Genomic DNA, 17829 nt, shown 5'->3' on the forward strand with positions numbered 1-17829 from the left:
TGTGCAGAGCACTGGACTAAGCGCTTGGGAAGTACAAATTGGCAACATATAGAGACAGTCCCTACCCACCAGTGGGCTCACAGTCTGAAAGGGGGAGACAGAGAACAAAAGCAAACATACTAACAAAATAAAATAAATAGAATAGATATGTACAAGTAAAATAAATAAATAAATGGAGTAATAAATATGTACAAACATATATACAGGTGCTGGGAAGGGAAGGAGGTAAGATGGGGGGATGGAGGGGGGAGACAGACATTAATATGCATAAATCAATTACAAATAGGTACTTAAGTGCTGATCAGACGGGTCTGCTGTTTAGCCTTGATTAGGATTGTTTAATTCTTGATTTTTTTTTTGTAATGTTGTAATTCTAAATTCAAGGGCATCAGGTAGAAGTAATTCTGAAAACTGGGTTTTCAGGATTTTTTATATAATCCCCGCAGTTGAACTGAATTACAGACAGGCCCTCATCATTCACCATCCATACCGAGACGAGTGCAGAGGATTGGAAGTAAAAGGGAGTTCTCAGGATTGGGAAAGACGGAGGATTGGGAAATAACAGTGCCTAGAGACTCCAGAAAATGTGCAGCGGTGTCGAGGGTGGGGGACAGGCTGACGCCGGAGCTTTCCAAATGTTCAGTAAGTTATTAGTCTCTTGGGAGAAGCAGTGTGGCTTAGTGGAGAGAGCACGGGCCTGGGTTCTAATCCTGGCTGTGCCACTTGTCTGCTGTGTGACCTTGGGCAAGTCATTTCACTTCTCTGTGCCTCAGTTCCCTCATCTGTACAATGGGGTTTACGGCTGGGGACAGGGACTGTGTCCAACCGAATTTGCTTGTATCCATCCCAGGGCTTAGTACAGTGCCTGGCACATAGTAAAAGCGTAACAGATACGACCATCATCAGTATTATTGTTATTATTGAAGTTTACAGAACGTACTTTTGATCCTTTGTTTTCTCATTTTCTTTCCCAGGCAAGCGTTCACGTTGGGAAAGGTTGCCTGCAAGAGCTCCGAGTCGGATCCAGAGGACTTCTCAGATGAAATATGCCCGGAAAATTTTTACGGCACGTCTCCTCCCAGCACACCCCGGCAGATGAAGCGCTTGTCAGCGAAACACCAGAGAAATAACCTAGGGAGATCTACCGGCCGCTCCAATTTGAAAGGTGTGTCATGTACTTAAAAAGATCTGTTTAGGAGGGCCTGGAGTTTCATGTGCCTGGACTTTAGGAGGGCCTGGAGTTGGGGAAGCAGCGTGGCTCAGTGGAAAGAGCCCGGGCTTGAGAGTCAGAGGTCATGGGTTCAAATCCCGGCTCCAGCAGTTGTCAGCTGTGTGACTTTGGGCAAGTCACTTCGCTTCTCTGGGCCTCAGTTGCCTCATCTGTAAAATGGGGGTTAGGACTGTGAGCCCCACGTGGGACAACCTGATCACTTTGTATCTGCCCCAGCGCTTACTACGTGTGAAGCACTGTCATCATTATTATTATTATTATATATTATAATATTATAATATATTGTATTATTATTATTATTATCATCATTATTAAGTACCTGAAAGGTTATCAGTCCTTTGTGTGGCCTAGCTGATAGGGTATGGGCCTGGGGGCCAGAGCATCAGGGGTACTAATACCGTCTCCGCCACTTTGCTGAGTGACTTCGGACAGGTCACTTCACTTCTCTAGGCCTCAGTTAACTCATCTGGAAAATGGGGATTAAGACTGTGAGCCCAATGTGAGACAGGAAGTGTCAAACCGATTTACTTGTATTCCCCCCCTGCAGTGCTCAGTACAGTATGTGGCACATAGTAAGAAATATTCATTCATTCATATTTCTTTTAGACTGTGAGCCCACTGTTGGGTTGGGACTGTCTCTATGTGTTGCCAATTTGTACTTCCCAAGCGCTTAGTACAGTGCTCTGCACATAGTAAGCGCTCAATAAATACGATTGATTGATTGATTGATTGAGCACCTACTTTGTGCAAAGCCGTGTACTAAAGGGAGAGTACAGTATAATGACAGACACATTACTGCCTGTAATGAGTTCACAGCTGAGGGTGGGGGGGACACACATTAATATGAATAGATTACAGATATATATATATATATATATATATATAACATATCTGTAATAATATATATATTACATATATATATATATATATATATATATATATATATATATATATATACCCCATCCCTCAGAAACCTGGGGTGATCCAGATAATAATAAATAATGATAACTGTGTTTTTTGTCAAGTGCTTGCCATCTTCCAAACACTGTACCCAGCCCTGGGGTAGATATAGGGTAATCAGGAAGGACACAGTCTTTGCACCGATATGAATAGATTACAGATATACACATATATATCCCATCCCTCAGAAACTTGGGGTGATCCAGATAATAATAAATAATGATAACTGTGTTTTTTGTCAAGTGCTTGCCATTTTCCAAACACTGTACCCAGCCCTGGGGTAGATACAGGGTAATCAGGAAGGACACAGTCTTTGCACCGATATGAATAGATTACAGATATATACATATGTATCCCATCCCTCAGAAACCTGGGGTGATCCAGATAATAATAATGATAACTGTGTTTTTTGTTAAGTGCTTACTATCGTCCAAGCACTGTACCCAGCACTGGGGTAGATACAGGGTAATCAGGAAGGACACAGTCTTGGCACCGATATGAATAGATTACAGATATATACATATGTATCCCATCCCTCCGAAACCTGGGGTGATCCAGATAATAATAATAACGATAACTGTGTTTTTTGTTACGTGCTTACTATTGTCCAAGCACTGGGGTAGATACAGGGTAATCAGGAAGGGCACAGTCTTTGCACCGATAATGCTCAAAGTCTTAATCCCCATTTAGCCGTTGAGGTAAACGAGGCCCAGAGAAGTTCGGTGACCTGCCCAGGTCGGACATCAGGCAGGGCGGAGGTGGGATTAGAACCCAAGCCTTTTGACACTCTGCACACAGTAAGCACTCAATAAATACGATTGATTGATTGATTGATTGACACCCAGGTCTGTGCTGTTTCCATTCGGCCACGCCGCTTCCCACACGCAGACGCATCCAGGCTCTCAGACCCGCCCCATCCCACCTTTCCCTCTCCATGGCGCTGGAACTCTTGGGCTGGAGGAGGAGGGAGAGGGGTGTTCCCAGTCCACCATCGACAGACTCCGACTTCATTCCTCAGTGCCTCTGTTACCTTATCTGCAAAATGGGGATTAAGAGTGTGAGCCCCTTGTGGGACTGGGCTGTGTCCAACCTGCTTTCGCTTGTAGTGCTTAGAACAGTGGCTAGCACATAGTAAGTGTTTAACAAATACCTTTTTTAAAAAAAGAGTATAGTCTAGAGGGAGAGACGGATATTAATATAAAAAAAAAATTACGGCCACATATGGAAGTGTGGTGGAGTTGAGGGTGGGGTGAATACATGCAGATCGACGTGGATGCTTGGACATCCCTAGAGCTACGTTTTTGAGTTTTACTTCCCAAGATGGCTTGTTCCGTGAGTTACCACCTCAGTGCTATTTGGAAAGTGCTTCTTTCATTGTTTTGTTGGACTTAAGTGCCTTAAGGCCCTACTGAGAGCTCACCTCCTCCAGGAGGCCTTCCCAGACTGAGCCCCTTCCTTCCTCTCCCCCTCCTCCCCCTCTCCATCCCCCCCGCCTTACCTCCTTCCCTTCCCCACAGCACCTGTATATATGTATATATGTTTGTACGGATTTATTGCTCTATTTTACTTGTACATATTCTATTTTATTTTGTTAATAAGTTTTGTTTCGTTCTCTGTCTCCCCCTTCTAGACTGTGAGCCTGCTGTTGGGTAGGGACCGTCTGTCTCTATATGTTGCCAACTTGGACTTCCCAAGCACTTAGTACAGTGCTCTGCACACAGTAAGCGCTCAATAAATACGATTAAATGAATGAATGGCCCCACCACATCCTTCCCTACCCTCTTTCCTGCCTCTCCTGAAGGCAGCTTTGAGGGCGGACACACTCTCACCCGTGAGTAGGGCCACAGGAGCCCTGGCTCGTGTCGCTTTTGACCCAAAAAGTGTGCAGCAACCTCCCGGGCCCTCAGACGACTTATTCTTGCCAGATGTACCCGCTCTGGGGCAGGGCCGAGTACCTTGTATTTACGCAGCGCCTAGTAAAGTGATCAACACATCAGCGAGAGCTTAACGAATCCCACCGTTAAAAATGATTAGTATTGCTACTTGCAGAAGCAAGGGTTTTTTATGGTAACTTGCGTAACCAGGAGAGGAGAAAACGATTTAACTGAAACGTCACGGTGTTTGGTCCGAATGGCAGTCAGCATTACAGACCAAGGATGTTTCCATAATCAATCCATCATAATGATAATGATGGCATTTATTCAGCGCTTACTATGTGCACTGCTCTAAGCGCCGGGGAGGTTACAAGGTGATCAGGTTGTCCCACGGGGGGGCTCACAGTCTTCATCCCCATTTTTACAGATGAGGGAACTGAGGCACGGAGAAGTCAAGTGGCTTGCCCAGAGTCACCCAGCTGACAAGTGGCGGAGCTGGGATTTGAACCCACGACCTCTGACTCCAAAGCCCCTGCTCTTTTCCACTGAGCCACGCTGCTTCTCGTATTCATCGAGGGCTTAAGCGCTTCGTAATATTTTTGTCCTAAAACACCAAGTTGTCTTCAGTCAATCAGTCGTATTTGTTGAGCGCTTAGAACGTGCAGAGCGCTGTGCTTGGGAGAGTACAACAGAAATGGCAGCCCATAGCAAGCCCAGAGGAGGAGACAGACAATACGAATAAATAAGTAATTTTATAATTTATAATTGAAAAATATGTGCATCTGTGTTGTGAGTTTGGGGGTGGGGAGAATATCAAGCGTCCAGAGTTCACTCAGTGTCGACCAGAAGGGAGAGTGAACCCCTGGGAAAAGGGTTTCATCAGGGAAGGCTGATGAAGGCTGTGACCTTAGTAATGCTTTGAAGGCGGAGAGAGTGGTGGTCCGGCGTATTTAGAGGCAGGGTGGGAGTTCCAGGCTAGGGGGAGGACATGGGAAAGGGGCCGGACCTGTATTTGTGAGTAGACATTGGCTTAGGTTTTAACAAGAAATTAATTCTGTCCCAGATTCAAGGCTAGGTAAGGTAGCTGCAGCTTGCTCTGAGAAAGATGTAGGCCAAGCACCTCAGTTATCAGTCCGTCATTCGATCGATGGTGTTTACTGAGCACTTACTCTGTGCAGAGCACTGCGCTAAGCTTTTGGGAGTACGACAGATTTAGCAGACACGTCCCGTGCCCACAGCCAGCTAACAGTCTAGAGGGTGAGACAGACACTCATGTAAATCGTGGGTTGGTTGATTTAATACCACAATGCGTTTCCTGTAGGTAAACACAGAGGGCTTAATCTTACTCAAATCCAGTGCATTTCCTTTTTAAAGTTTGGGCCAGAATGAAAGGAAATCACCACTGAACATCTTCCTTGGTTCTTTAAGGTAGCTCTTTTTTAAAGGTAAATGTCAATACCCTCAGGAAATGTAACATCTGAGATTTTGTCAAAATGTATCTGCAGACCTGGTTAGCTCCTCACTGGTCGGTAATAATAATAATAATAATAATAATGATTGTGGTATTTAAGCGCTGACTATGCGCCAAACACCGAATAGAATACCAGATCATCGGGTCCCACAGCGGGCTCACAGTCTAAGTAGGAGGGGGGGAACATGTTTGAATCCCCATTTTTAAGTGAGGTAACTGAGGTGCAGAGAAGGCAAGTGACTTGCCCAAACGTCACGCGGCAGGTAATGATAATTGTGGTATTTTTTAAGTGCCGTGTGCCGGGCACTGTACTAAGTGCTGGGACAGTCGCAAGCAAAAACGGGTCGGGCGCGCGGTCTCCATCCCACGTGGGGCTCGCAGTCCTAATCCCCGTTTTTCAGGTGAGATAACTGAGGCACGGAGAAGTTCAGTGAGTTGCCCAAGACCACACAGCAGGGCAGAGGCAGAATTAGAACCCAGGTCCTCTGATTGGCAAGCCCGTGCTCCTACCGGTAGACCACGCTGCTTCTCAACACCTAGACATGCTCTCGGTTACTCCTGCACTGTACCTTAATTTACAGAATCCATTTACCCTTACGTGGCGAAATTATTCATGGCATTATCTGTCTCTTACCTGAATTAGTTGCCTTTCTACCAGAATTTAATGAATGAGTTAAGTGTAAAGTCGACATTTTAGGGGGTCAGGGGCTTGTAGAGGCGTCACGCTTCTAATCACTAAATCAGTTGTCGATTTATCGAGCACTTACTGTGGGCAGAACATTGTACTGAGCAATTGAGAGAATGCCATAGAGTCTGTGGACACGATCCCTGCCCTCAGGAGTTTACAATCTAGTGAGGGGCATGTAATGATTAGTTACATAGCTGAATATGTGACCAATAATTCGCTGCTACCTACTGATTTCTCTTTTCGGCTTGGAGCTTAAGGAATACCGTAGTTGAAGGTCCTGGGAACACCACCATTTCCTATTTCTAGTTTACTCAGGTAGATACGGTGTCCCAGGATTTCTGCCAGGTGATCACTCGTTCAGATATTTCACCCATATTTATTTCCAGGGATGATGATAAAGCATTGTTTGGAGGTTACTTAGGTAAATAGAAGATCAGTTCAAGCCCCCATTCTTTCCTTTCCTTCATTCTCCCCTGCTCCCAGTGAGTTGGTTTGAGTTTGTCTTCAGTCGGTCAGTAGTATTCATTGAGCATTGTATTAAGCACTTGGGGGAGTGCAGTGGAGTTAGTAGACAAAAATCCCCTCCTCAAAGAGCATACAGTTTAGAGGAGAATCTTACACTCTGGTTGGGGAGGTATTGTGCTGATTTGGGGATTCAGCAGTCTTTCAGAAATGCCTGAATTCAAACGTTGTCTTTCTAAATGTGTGTTTCGGAGGCATCGGCCAGTGTGGCGCTGAAACGTCTTAAAAAATATTTAAGTATCATAGCCCTGAGGTGGAACAAAGCACATTACCTTTGAGGTCGTTGGTAGAACATTGTGTCACTAGAAAAGAAGCTGTTCACCTGCAATTGAACACTAGTTTGGAGAGAAGAGTTTTTAGCATCTTCAAGGGCTCTAAGGTGGGACATCTTTAAATCAAATACCAGACTTTTCCTATTTGAATGCCTATTTAGACACATCACACTGATTTAGAACACTCCCAAAAGCCTTCTTACTCTTTTGTCCTTCACATGTATATATGTTTGTACATATTTATTACTCTATTTATTTATTTATTTATTTATTTTACTTGTACATATCTACTCTATTAATTTTATTTTGTTAGTACGTTTGGTTTTGTTCTCTGTCTCCCCCTTTTAGACTGTGAGCCCACTGTTGGGTAGGGACTGTCTCCGTATGTTACCAACTTGTACTTCCCAAGCGCTTAGTACAGTGCTCTGCACACAGTAAGCGCTCAATAAATACGATTTGATTGATTGATTGATTGATTCTTCCTCAATATCTGTTCTTTTAAGAAGCAGCGTGGTCTCGTGGAGAGATCACGGGCCTGAGCATCAGAGGATCTGGGTTTGAATCCTGGCCAAGTCCCTAAACTTCTCTGGCCTTCAGTTTCCTCATCTGTATAGGGAAGATTCAATAACTGTTGTCCCTCCTACTTGGACTGTGGCCCACCTGCATTTACCCCAAGTGCTAAATATTCTGCATGGCACATAGCAGGCACTTAATAAATAGTACATTTATCATTATTACTGTTAATAGGTGCTAATTTGTACTCTGCAAACACCAAGTGCTCAATCAACTGGATGGATTGATTGTGTGCTTCCTTTCCTACTACCAGGGTTGGAAAGGCTCATAACCTCATTGATCTTGGGAATTTGGCAAGAATGTTTTTGTTTTTTTTTTTTTAATGGCATTGTTAAGCGCTTACTAGGTGTCAGGCACTTTACTAAGCTGTAGGATCTACACAGGCTAATCAGGTTGGGCACATTCCAGGTCCTGCACAGAGCTCGCAGTCTTAATCCCATTTTCCTCTGCCCTTCCCCAGCCCTGTAAGAGTCAAGAGTCAGTTTGGGGCCGAGGCAAGCAGGAAGGATCCTCGAAAGACTGGGGATTAATAGCAGTAATAATAATAGACTGTATTATTCGACTGTAAGCTTGTTTTGGGCAGGGAATGCACCCGATTATTGCTGTATTGTACTCTTCCAAGCGCTTAGTACAGGGCTCTGCACACGATAAGCGCTCAATAAATGCGATAGAAGAAATAATAATAATAAAAATTGTGGTTTAGGTTGAGCGCTTATCCCCCCCGTCTTACCTCCGTCCCTTCCCCACAGCACCTGTATATATGTATATATGTTTGTACATATTTATTACTCTATTTATTTATTTTATTTGTACATATCTATTCTATTTATTTTATTGGTTAGTATGTTTGGTTTTGTTCTCTGTCTCCCCCTTTTAGACTGTGAGCCCACTGTTGGGTAGGGACTGTCTCTATATGTTGCCAATTTGTACTTCCCAAGCGCTTAGTCCAGTGCTCTGCACATAGTAAGCGCTCAATAAATCCGATTGATGATGATGATGATGCAGCACACTGTCTGAAGCGCCGGGGTAGATATGAGACGGTCAGGTCACACACAGAGCTCACAGTTGAATTAGGAGGGAGACTGGTATGAAATCTAGGAGAAGCAGCGTGGCTCAGTGGAAGGAGCCCGGGCTTTGGAGTCAGAGGTCATGGGTTCAAATTCCGGCTCTGCCACCTGTTAGCTGTGTGACTTCGGGCAAGTCACTTAACTTCCCTGTGCCTCAGTTCCCTCATCTGGAAGATGGGGATTAAGACCGTGAGCCCCACGTGGGACCACCTGATCACCTTGTAACCTCCCCAGCGCGTAGAACAGTGCTTTGCACATAGTAAGTGCTTAATAAATGCTATTATAAATCCCCTTTTTGCAGACGAACTGAGGCACGGAGAAGTGAAGTGACTTTCCCAAGGTCACACAGAAGGTAAACGGGATTAGAACAGTGCCAGTGCTTAGAACAGTGCCAGCGCTTAGAACAGTGCTTTGCACATAGTAAGCGCTTAATAAATGCTATTATTATTATTATTATTATTATTATTATTATTATTATTATTAGAACCGAGGTCCTCTGACTTCCAAGCCCGCGGTCTTTCTTCTAGGCCACAGTGCTTCTCTGGTTCCATTGTAGAATGGGTGATGACAGCCATAGGCACACCTCCAAATTCTCAGTCCTCCTAACCATTTGAACCAGGGTGCTCAGACGTGGCGGCCAATACAGTGCCATTGGCGCTCAGTAAATATTACTGGTTGATTTCCAGTTTCATTCAGATAGATTTACAGTCCTCATATGGCTCATATGCTGGAGACAGCAATGTAGCCAGGCGGAAATAGATCTAATAATAATAATTAGAGTAGATATTAAGCTCTTACTGTGTGCCAAGCACTGTTTTAAGTGCTTGTAATAATAATATAATATATTATAATATAGAATACAATATAATAATATTATAATAATGATAATAATAATTATGATTATTAATGGCATTTGTTGAGCGCTTACTATGTGTGCTTGTAATAATATAATATAGAATCCAATATAATAATATTATAATAATGATAATAATAATTATTATTATTAATGGCATTTGTTGAGCGCTTACTATGTGCCAAGCACTGTTCTAAGCGCTGGGGTAGATACAAGGTAATCAGGCTGTCCCCCGCGGGGCTCACTGTCTTAATCCCCATTTTTCAGTCTTAATCAGGTGGGATGCAGTCCAGTCGTAACAGAACATTGAATTTAGTGATAATCTAAAGCAGCGTGGCTCAGTGGGAAAGAGCACGGGCTTTGGAGTCACAGGTCATGGGTTCGAAACCCAGCTCTGCCACCTGTCAGCTGTGTGACTTTGGGCAAGTCACTTCACTTCTCTGGGCCTCAGTTCCCTCATCTGTAAAATGGGGGTGAAGACTGTGAGCCCCCCGTGGGGCAAAACCTCATCACCTTGTATCCCCCCCCCCAGCGCTTAGAACAGTGCTTTGCACATAGTAAGCGCTTAATAAATGCCATTATTATTATTATTATTATTAATCTAGGACATAGTGGGGGTTTTTCCTTGTGCTTTGTGGCAAAGTGGCGAAGGCTCAATAATTGAGAAAGGTTAGGAAAGCCTCCTTTTGTATGATGCGGCCTAAATGAGCTTGGGGTTTATAGTCCAGAATGCATCCTATCCACAGGCTTTAAAGAACCCGTGGATATTATTTGTATAGGGCTGCCAATTTGCCTTCTGAAAAGCAAGTAGATTGTATTTTGATTTTTGATAAGCTGTACCGTGTTTTTGTTTTGTGCTTTTACGTTCCTGTAAGACTCGATTGTGTCCAGGGGCCTTAATGAAAGTGATGTGTTCTGTGAAACAATCAAAGTGTACGTATTTTATTCCTCAGTGCTGTTAATTTTGGCCTTTAATAAACAACGTACCTTCAGTTTAAGGTTTGGAGGCTAGATGTGGTTCCTGTTCTCTCATGCTCTATCTTATCCGCAATTCACAGATGAAGAAACTAGGTTGTAAACTCCCAGAGGGCAGGGATTGTATCTACTTAATTGATCCCTCCTAAGCAGTTAGTACAGTGCTTTACACATAGTAAGCACTCGCACTCTAAATTGTGAGCTTGTTATGGGCAAGGATTGTGTCTGTTGTATTGTATTCTCCCAAGCTCTTAGTAATAATGACAACAATAATAATAATAATAATAATGGCATTTGTTAAGCACTTACTATGTGCCAAGCACTGTTCTAAGCACTGGAGTAGATACAAGGTAATCAGGCTGTCTCCCGTGGGGCTCCCTGTCTTAATCCCCTTTTTACAGATGAGGTAACTGAGGCACAGAGAAGTGAAGTGACTTGACCAAAGTCGCACAGCTGACAAGCAGCGGAGGTGGGATTAGAACCCATGACCTCCGACTCATGGGACTGCAGCGACTCATGTCACTGTGAACTCAGTGTTTGACACATATTAGGTGTTTAACAAATACCGTTGAAAAAAGATAAAAAGATAAACACCTTACCTTGTCCCAAGCCAGGTGCTGGCCATCTCAATGGATAATAATAATAATAATAATAGCATTTATTAAGCGCTTACTATGTGCAAAGCACTGTTCTAAGCACTGGGGAGGTTACAAGGTGATCAGGTTGTCCCACGGGGGGCTCACAGTCTTAACCCCCATTTTACAGATGAGGGAACTGAAGCACAGAGAAGTTAGGTGACTTGCCCAAAGTCACACAGCTAATTGGCGGAGCCGGGATTTGAACCCATGACCTCTGACTCCAAAGCCCGGGCTCCTTCCACTCTTTCCACTTCCACTTTCTTCATTGCACTGAGACTGTGCTCACCAAGATCTCCAGTGACCTCCCCAAGCCTCAACTCTGTGCTAAACCTCCGTGGCCTCTCAACTGTTCTCGACTACGTTGACTTTGGCCTTCTTCCGGAAACTCTAACCAATCTTTTTGTTTTTCCCCTCTGATATTTATTAAGCACTGACTGTGTGTCAGGAACTGTACTAAGCTCTAGGGTAGAACTAAGATAATCAGACCATCTTCATTCCTGTCCCACATTATTATTATTATTAATGACATTTTTCTTAAGCGCTCTGTGCAAATAATAATAATAATATTGGTATTTGTTAAGCACTTACTATGTGCAAAGCACTGTTCTAAGTGCTGAGGAGGTTACAAGGTGATCAGGTTGTCCCACGGGGGGCTCACAATTTTAATCCCCATTTTCCAGTTATGAGTAACTGGAGTTACTCAGTAGCTGAGTTACTCAGTTATGAGTAACCCAGTTATGAGGTAACTGAGGCACAGAGAAGTTATGTTCATTCATTCATTCAGTCAGTCGTATTAAGCGCTTACTGTGTGCAGAGCACTGTACTAAGTGCTTGGGAAGTACAAGTTGGCAACATATAGAGACAGTCCCTACCCAACAGCGGGTTCACAGTCTAGAAGTTAATAAAACATATTAACTAAATAGAATAAATATGTACAAATAAAATAGCACTGTTCTAAGTGCTGGGGAGGTTACAGGGTGATCAGATTGCCCCACGGGGGCTCCCAGTCTTAATCCCCATTTTCCAGATGAGGTAACTGAGGCCCAGAGAAGTTAGGTGACTTGCTCAAAGTCACACAGCTGACAATTGGCGGAGCCGGGATCTGAACCCGTGACTTCTGACTCCAAAGCCCGGGCTCTTTCCACTGAGCCACGCTGCTCTCGTGTAGGACTCCCACTCTTAATTCCTGTTTTCCTCCCCCTTCTAGACTGTGAGCCCGCTGTTGGGTAGGGACTGTATATGTTGCCAACTTGTACTTCCCAAGCTCTTAGTACAGTGCTCTGCACACAGCAAGCGCTCAATAAATACGATTGATTGATTGATTGATTTTACTGGTGAGGTCACTGAGGCCCGGAGACGTCAGGGGACTTGCCCAAGGTCACAAAGCAGATGAGTGGCGGAGCCGGGTTTAGAACCCAGGTCCGTCAGACTGCCAGGCTTGTCCGTGCTTTATCCATTAGGCCGCACTGCCTGGTTTGGCGTATGCAGTAATTCACCCCATTCGCCTCCCCTCCTACCTCTCTAAAGCACTCAATTAGTCAATCCTATTGAGCACTTACTGTGTGCAGAGCAGTGTACTAAGCGTTGGTGAACACGCTCCCTGCCCGCAAGCAGTTTACAGTTTCAAGAAGGAGACAGATATTCATATAAAGAAAGAAATTTTGGTTGTGAACGTAAGTGCTGTGGGGCTGCGGTGGGGGTGAATAATATAACAGTGTAATTCATGGGGCTCCTGTCATTCTAGAACGAGCTTCAATTTATAAATTTATAATTTATAATAAGTCTACGAGAACACAGCCCCACAATATAGCCCTTCAGGGTGCATCCGGGCTTTTTCAAGGAACGGATTATGGCTCTGTTGCGAAGACTACTCGTATATGAAATAAATTCAGAAGTGCTATGGGCAGGGGGTACTAAGTATTCAGTCGCTTAGGCTTCGTCAAAGTGCTGACACATGAGGTGGTGGGTAGGAAATGGAAGCATTTGAGATTAATTGGGTAAGGTTTTCTGGAAGAGGTGTGATTTCAGAATGGCTTTGAAGGTGGTCTATCGCATTCATTCATTCAGTCGTATTTATTGAGCGCTTCCTGTGTGCAGAGCACTGTACGAAGCGCTTGGGAAGTACAAGTTGGCAACATAGAGAGACGGTCCCTATCCAACAGCGGGCTCACAGTCTAGAAGGGGGAGACGGAGAACAAAACATATAAACCATCTGAAGGGGGAGGGAGTTACAGGCTGTCGGAGGGCAAGAGCAGGACCTGAGGGGCAGAAGAGGCACTATGTACAGTGCTTGGTACATAGTAAGCGCTTAACAAACACCATCATTATTAAAAGGTGTAACAGGCCCTCCCCCACATCATCCCCATCCCCCCCGCCTTACCTCCTTCCCCTCCCCACAGCACCTGTATATATGTACATATGTTTGGACGTATTTGTCACTCTATTTTATTTGTGCATACTTATTCTATTTATTTTATTTTGTTAATATGTTTTGTTTTGTCGTCCGTCTCCCCCTTCTAGACTGTGAGCCCGCTGTTGGGTAGGGGCCGTCTCGATATGTTGCCAACTTGTACTTCCCAAGCGCTTAGTACAGTGCTCTGCACACAGTAAGCGCTCAATAAATACGATTGAATGAATGAATATGTATATATGTTTGTACATATTTATTACTCTATTTTACTTGTACATATTTATTCTGCTTATTTTATTTGGTTCATATGTTTTGTTGTCTGTCTCCCCCTTCTAGACTGTGAGCCCGGTGTTGGATAGGGACCGTCTCGATATGTTGCCAGCTTGTATTTCCCAAGCGCTTAGTGCACACAGTAAGCGCTCAATAAATACGACTGAACGAATGAATCATCTTAAAGCCTGTTACCTCCAGGAAGGCCCAGCATCCCAAATCCATTCTACCTCGGAGCCACCCTTACCAGCAACTCTATTTAACCTGAAATAAAAGGCAGAAACTCCTCTCGGAAGAGTTAATGTCGAGCTGCATTTCCAGCCAGGGCACTCGACCAATAAAGTTCTCGGAGCGCTAGTCTCCTGCCATTTCCAGAGAGCAAAATAGCGTTGCCAAAAAACCTCCCACAAGGTCGCTTTCATCCTCGTCTCACCCTCTTCCAGGCCGTTTAGCCAGCATCCTCGGCAGGAGCGGAGAGAAACGTCAGTCCCCTTCCCCGGTCTGAAAAGTTCTGGATTCTCTCTTCATAATTATAAATTCGAGGAATTGCGCAGGTTCCAACATTCTGTAGGAAATTGGTAGGTTGATTTTTGTTGGCGCCCAAACATGTGGGAGCGGAGAAGAACCTTTCTTAAAATTACATCAGGGAACGAACCTGAAATCCACATTTAACCATCAGTTGTATGCCCGGTTGAACAGAGAGAAAGATATGATTGATTTACAAATGTGCTTTGTTTTTGGTGTGCACCTAAATCAAACGGCCCTATTTACTGAGCACTTCCTAAGCACTTAGAGAGTTGGTAGTCACATTCCCTGCCCACAGCGAGCTTACAACCTAAAAGGAGAACTCGGCTAACTGATAGCATTGTCACACGTCTTCTCCGGGCACAGCACCCAACCTCAGGGGTTGGGACGCCGCATTGGAGTCGGAGGCATGATAGGGAAGGAGCCTGGCCTTGGGGATAGAGCACGGGCCTCGGAGTCGGAAGGATTTGGGTCCTGATCCTGGCCGTGTGACCTTGGGCAAGTCACTTCACGTCTCCGGACCTCAGTGACTTCATCTGTAAAATGGGGATTAAGACTGTGAGTCCCATGTGGGCCGTGGTCTAGTGGAAAGAACACGGGGCTTTGGAGTCAGAGGTCATGGGTTCAAATCGGGGCTCCGCCAGTTGTCAGCTGTGTGACTTTGGGCAAGTCACTTTAGACTGTCTTTTAGACTGCTGGGTAGGGACTGTCTCTATATGTTGCCAACTTGTACTTCCCAAGCGCTTAGTACAGTGCTCTGCACACAGTAAGCGCTCAATAAATACGACTGATGATGATGAAGTCACTTCTGTGCCTCAGTTACCTCATCTGTAAAATGGGGATTAAGACTGTGAGCCCCCCATGGGACCACCTGCTCACCTTGTAACCTCCCCAGCGCTCAGAATGGTGCTTTGCACGTAGTAAGCACTTAATAAATGACATCATCATTATAATTATTATTAATTCCTCAGATTTATAATTATGAAAAGAGAATCCAGAACCTTTCAGAGCGGGGAAAGCAACTGACGTTTCTCTCCCCTCCTGCCTGGCACTTAGTGAGCGCTCTTAACAAACACCGTTTTTAAAAAAACGGAAAACGCGAAAGGAGTTGATTCTTTTTGCTGTGCACATGGGCTTTTCAGCGATGGAGAATGCTGGAAAGTTAGCATTTGGGCACGGCAGGGGTGTAGCACATAGCGTCAGGCCAAACCAGAGGAAGATAGGAACAGAGAGACAGGGTCTGGAAATACTTGTTGGTAATCATCGGCTGTCCAACCACCCAGTGAGGAGTGTGGTCTAGTGAAAAGCGAGGGTTGTCAGGGAATCCGCGCCTCCATTCCTCCTCCACCACCGAGTGGACTGTTTCCCATTGAGTGAGTCACTCAGCCATTCCCTGCCCGGGCTTCTCCATGTGGGCTCTGGAAATAAAACCTTCCAGCCCCTTCCTATCCCCCCCCCGCCGGGATGCTGAGAAGGAAGATGAGGTAATGCTGATGTGAAGTTCTTTCAGCTCCTGCTGAGCAAGTTGACACATAAAGAGGTATTCCTGAAGTAGCACTCACGGCGATTGTAATGCCAACTGCCATCATTCATCGAAAGGGAGCGAGCCGAAGAGCGGATGCAGTCGTAGACAGAGCCTTTATAGTTGTCTACAGCCTGCCCTGCCAAAGCGCTCCTTCAGCTTGCTCGACTACGAGCGGGGAATTAAGGAATTTATATTCCGGAGAAATGAGCCCGTTGGGAATTAGCGTGTCCCGTTCCTGAGGAAACTGCTTTTGTGTGGCATCCGAAGTGGTGAGTACCTCAGGGGCCGTTTTTGTTGGAGTGTCACCCTCGTGTTTTAGAAGAACTGGAGCGCTCTCACTCCCCCGATTCTGTTTTGAGAACAAAATGCACCTTGGGGGCTCGAATGATCTAAAATGCGCAGTTCTATTAAGAGTGGGAATGTCTGAAGTGCCTGGGAGATCTAATCGCTTTGGTACTGAAAATGCACGGGAAAAACACTTTCATTTCTAATCGAATTTGCAAAAAGGCTGCAAATTCAGTAGTATTTCTGCCAAGGGAAGAAAACGATTACTGGCAGCCGATCAGTTAACAGCTAAGCAGTGGAAAGCCTACAGTCTTGACTGGTCCCTCGTTCTTTGAAGTGTAAGTGCACTCTGATGTCAATATCAAGGAATTAATTATGAACCAGTTTTATAGCCCTCCTTCCTACCATTTAATTCCTTAGTCCCGTCTTTGTTATTGCTTAGTCACTGCTTCCACCTGCCCTGTGTAATAAAATAGGTCATTGTAATTAGAAGCCACTTAGTATAATTATGGATGATGTCAAAAGGTTACCCTACTACTTGTTATACTGTCAAATCATCATCATCATCATCATAATCAATCGTATTTATTGAGCACGTACTGTGTGCAGAGCACTGTACTAAGCGCTTGGGAAGTACAAATTGGCAACATATAGAGACAGTCCCTACCCAACAGTGGGCTCACAGTCTAAAAGGGGGAGACAGAGAACAAAACCAAACATACTAACAAAATAAAATAAATAGAATAGATATCCTTTTTTAATTGACCTTTGATCACGCTTACTTCACACACGGAGGATAGAATGTGTTTTCGGGGTTTGTGGGCATTTGACCATTTGGGGTGCTTGCTGCTGCAGTTTTCATTTAGAAGCTGGGGTTTTGGGCCAAACTGTCATGTTAAGAAATGGAAATACCTTGTGAGGTAACACGTCTTCCACAGAGCAAGTGTTCACCGGCATTTGGTCAAACCCTTGTTCCAATAGCTTGCACTGAGGATTCTTACCCGATAATTCAGGAGGATTTGGGGTGATTCCTTCCCCTCCCACCCCCCTATCTTCAAACAAAGGTTTCCTTAGCCTCCTTCATTATTTCTGTTGTCATTTCTTTCATCCCTCAGAAATCATAGGTAGGTAGATGAGACCCAAAAGGCCAAGAGGATTCCCATTTCACTCACTGGTATTGGGTGCTTACCGGGTGCAAAGCACCATACCAAAGTGTACCACCCCCCAGCCAACCCTAAACAATTCCTCGACTTTTTTCTCTCCCTTTCCCTCTCCCCCACCCCTTCCTCATTCCCAACTTGCTCTGCTCATTGGAGTGGGCAAGGCGGAGTTTGGGGGGGGGGGGGGGGGGGGGGTGGCGGTGAAGGTAAGGCAGGTGGAATGGTTTATGTTAGCCCCAGCATCTCTTTGAGACCCAGGACCTGGGTTGTAATCACAGCTCTGCCATTTTCCTGCTGTATGACCTTGGGCAAGTCATGTAACTTCAATAATAATATCTGTGTGTCCGTTTCCTCATTGGCAAAATGGGGATTAAATACCTGTTCTCCCTCCCAATTAGATTGTGAGCCCTATGTAGGACAGGGACTGTGTCCAACCTATTTATCTTGTAACTTCCCCAGCGCTTAGTACTTCACAAATACCACAATTAGTCTTGTTGTTGTTTTTCTCCCCTATTTCCCTCCTCCTTTCT

At 44.7% G+C, this 17829-nt stretch overlaps 1 protein-coding gene across 7 annotated transcripts in view; it reads left to right on the forward strand.

The window, feature by feature from the left end:
• Positions 1-17829, forward strand: part of MAP3K4 (mitogen-activated protein kinase kinase kinase 4) — a 171161-nt gene that overhangs the window by 68405 nt on the left and 84927 nt on the right. For 6 of the 7 annotated variants that reach the window (XR_005448619.1, XM_038742010.1, XM_038742029.1 and 3 more), the window contains exon 2: positions 975-1165. Coding sequence is in view for 5 of the 7 variants with exons in the window: in XM_038742010.1 (XP_038597938.1) it covers positions 975-1165 (191 nt within the window). In the remaining 2 variants the exon portion in view is untranslated. Of the gene's footprint in view, positions 1-974; positions 1166-17829 lie in introns of those variants that run through there. The other variant, XM_038742044.1, reaches the window with a different exon arrangement.

This window comes from Tachyglossus aculeatus, chromosome 2 (genome assembly GCF_015852505.1).
Source record: "Tachyglossus aculeatus isolate mTacAcu1 chromosome 2, mTacAcu1.pri, whole genome shotgun sequence".
Taxonomy (NCBI): Eukaryota; Metazoa; Chordata; class Mammalia; order Monotremata; family Tachyglossidae; genus Tachyglossus; species Tachyglossus aculeatus.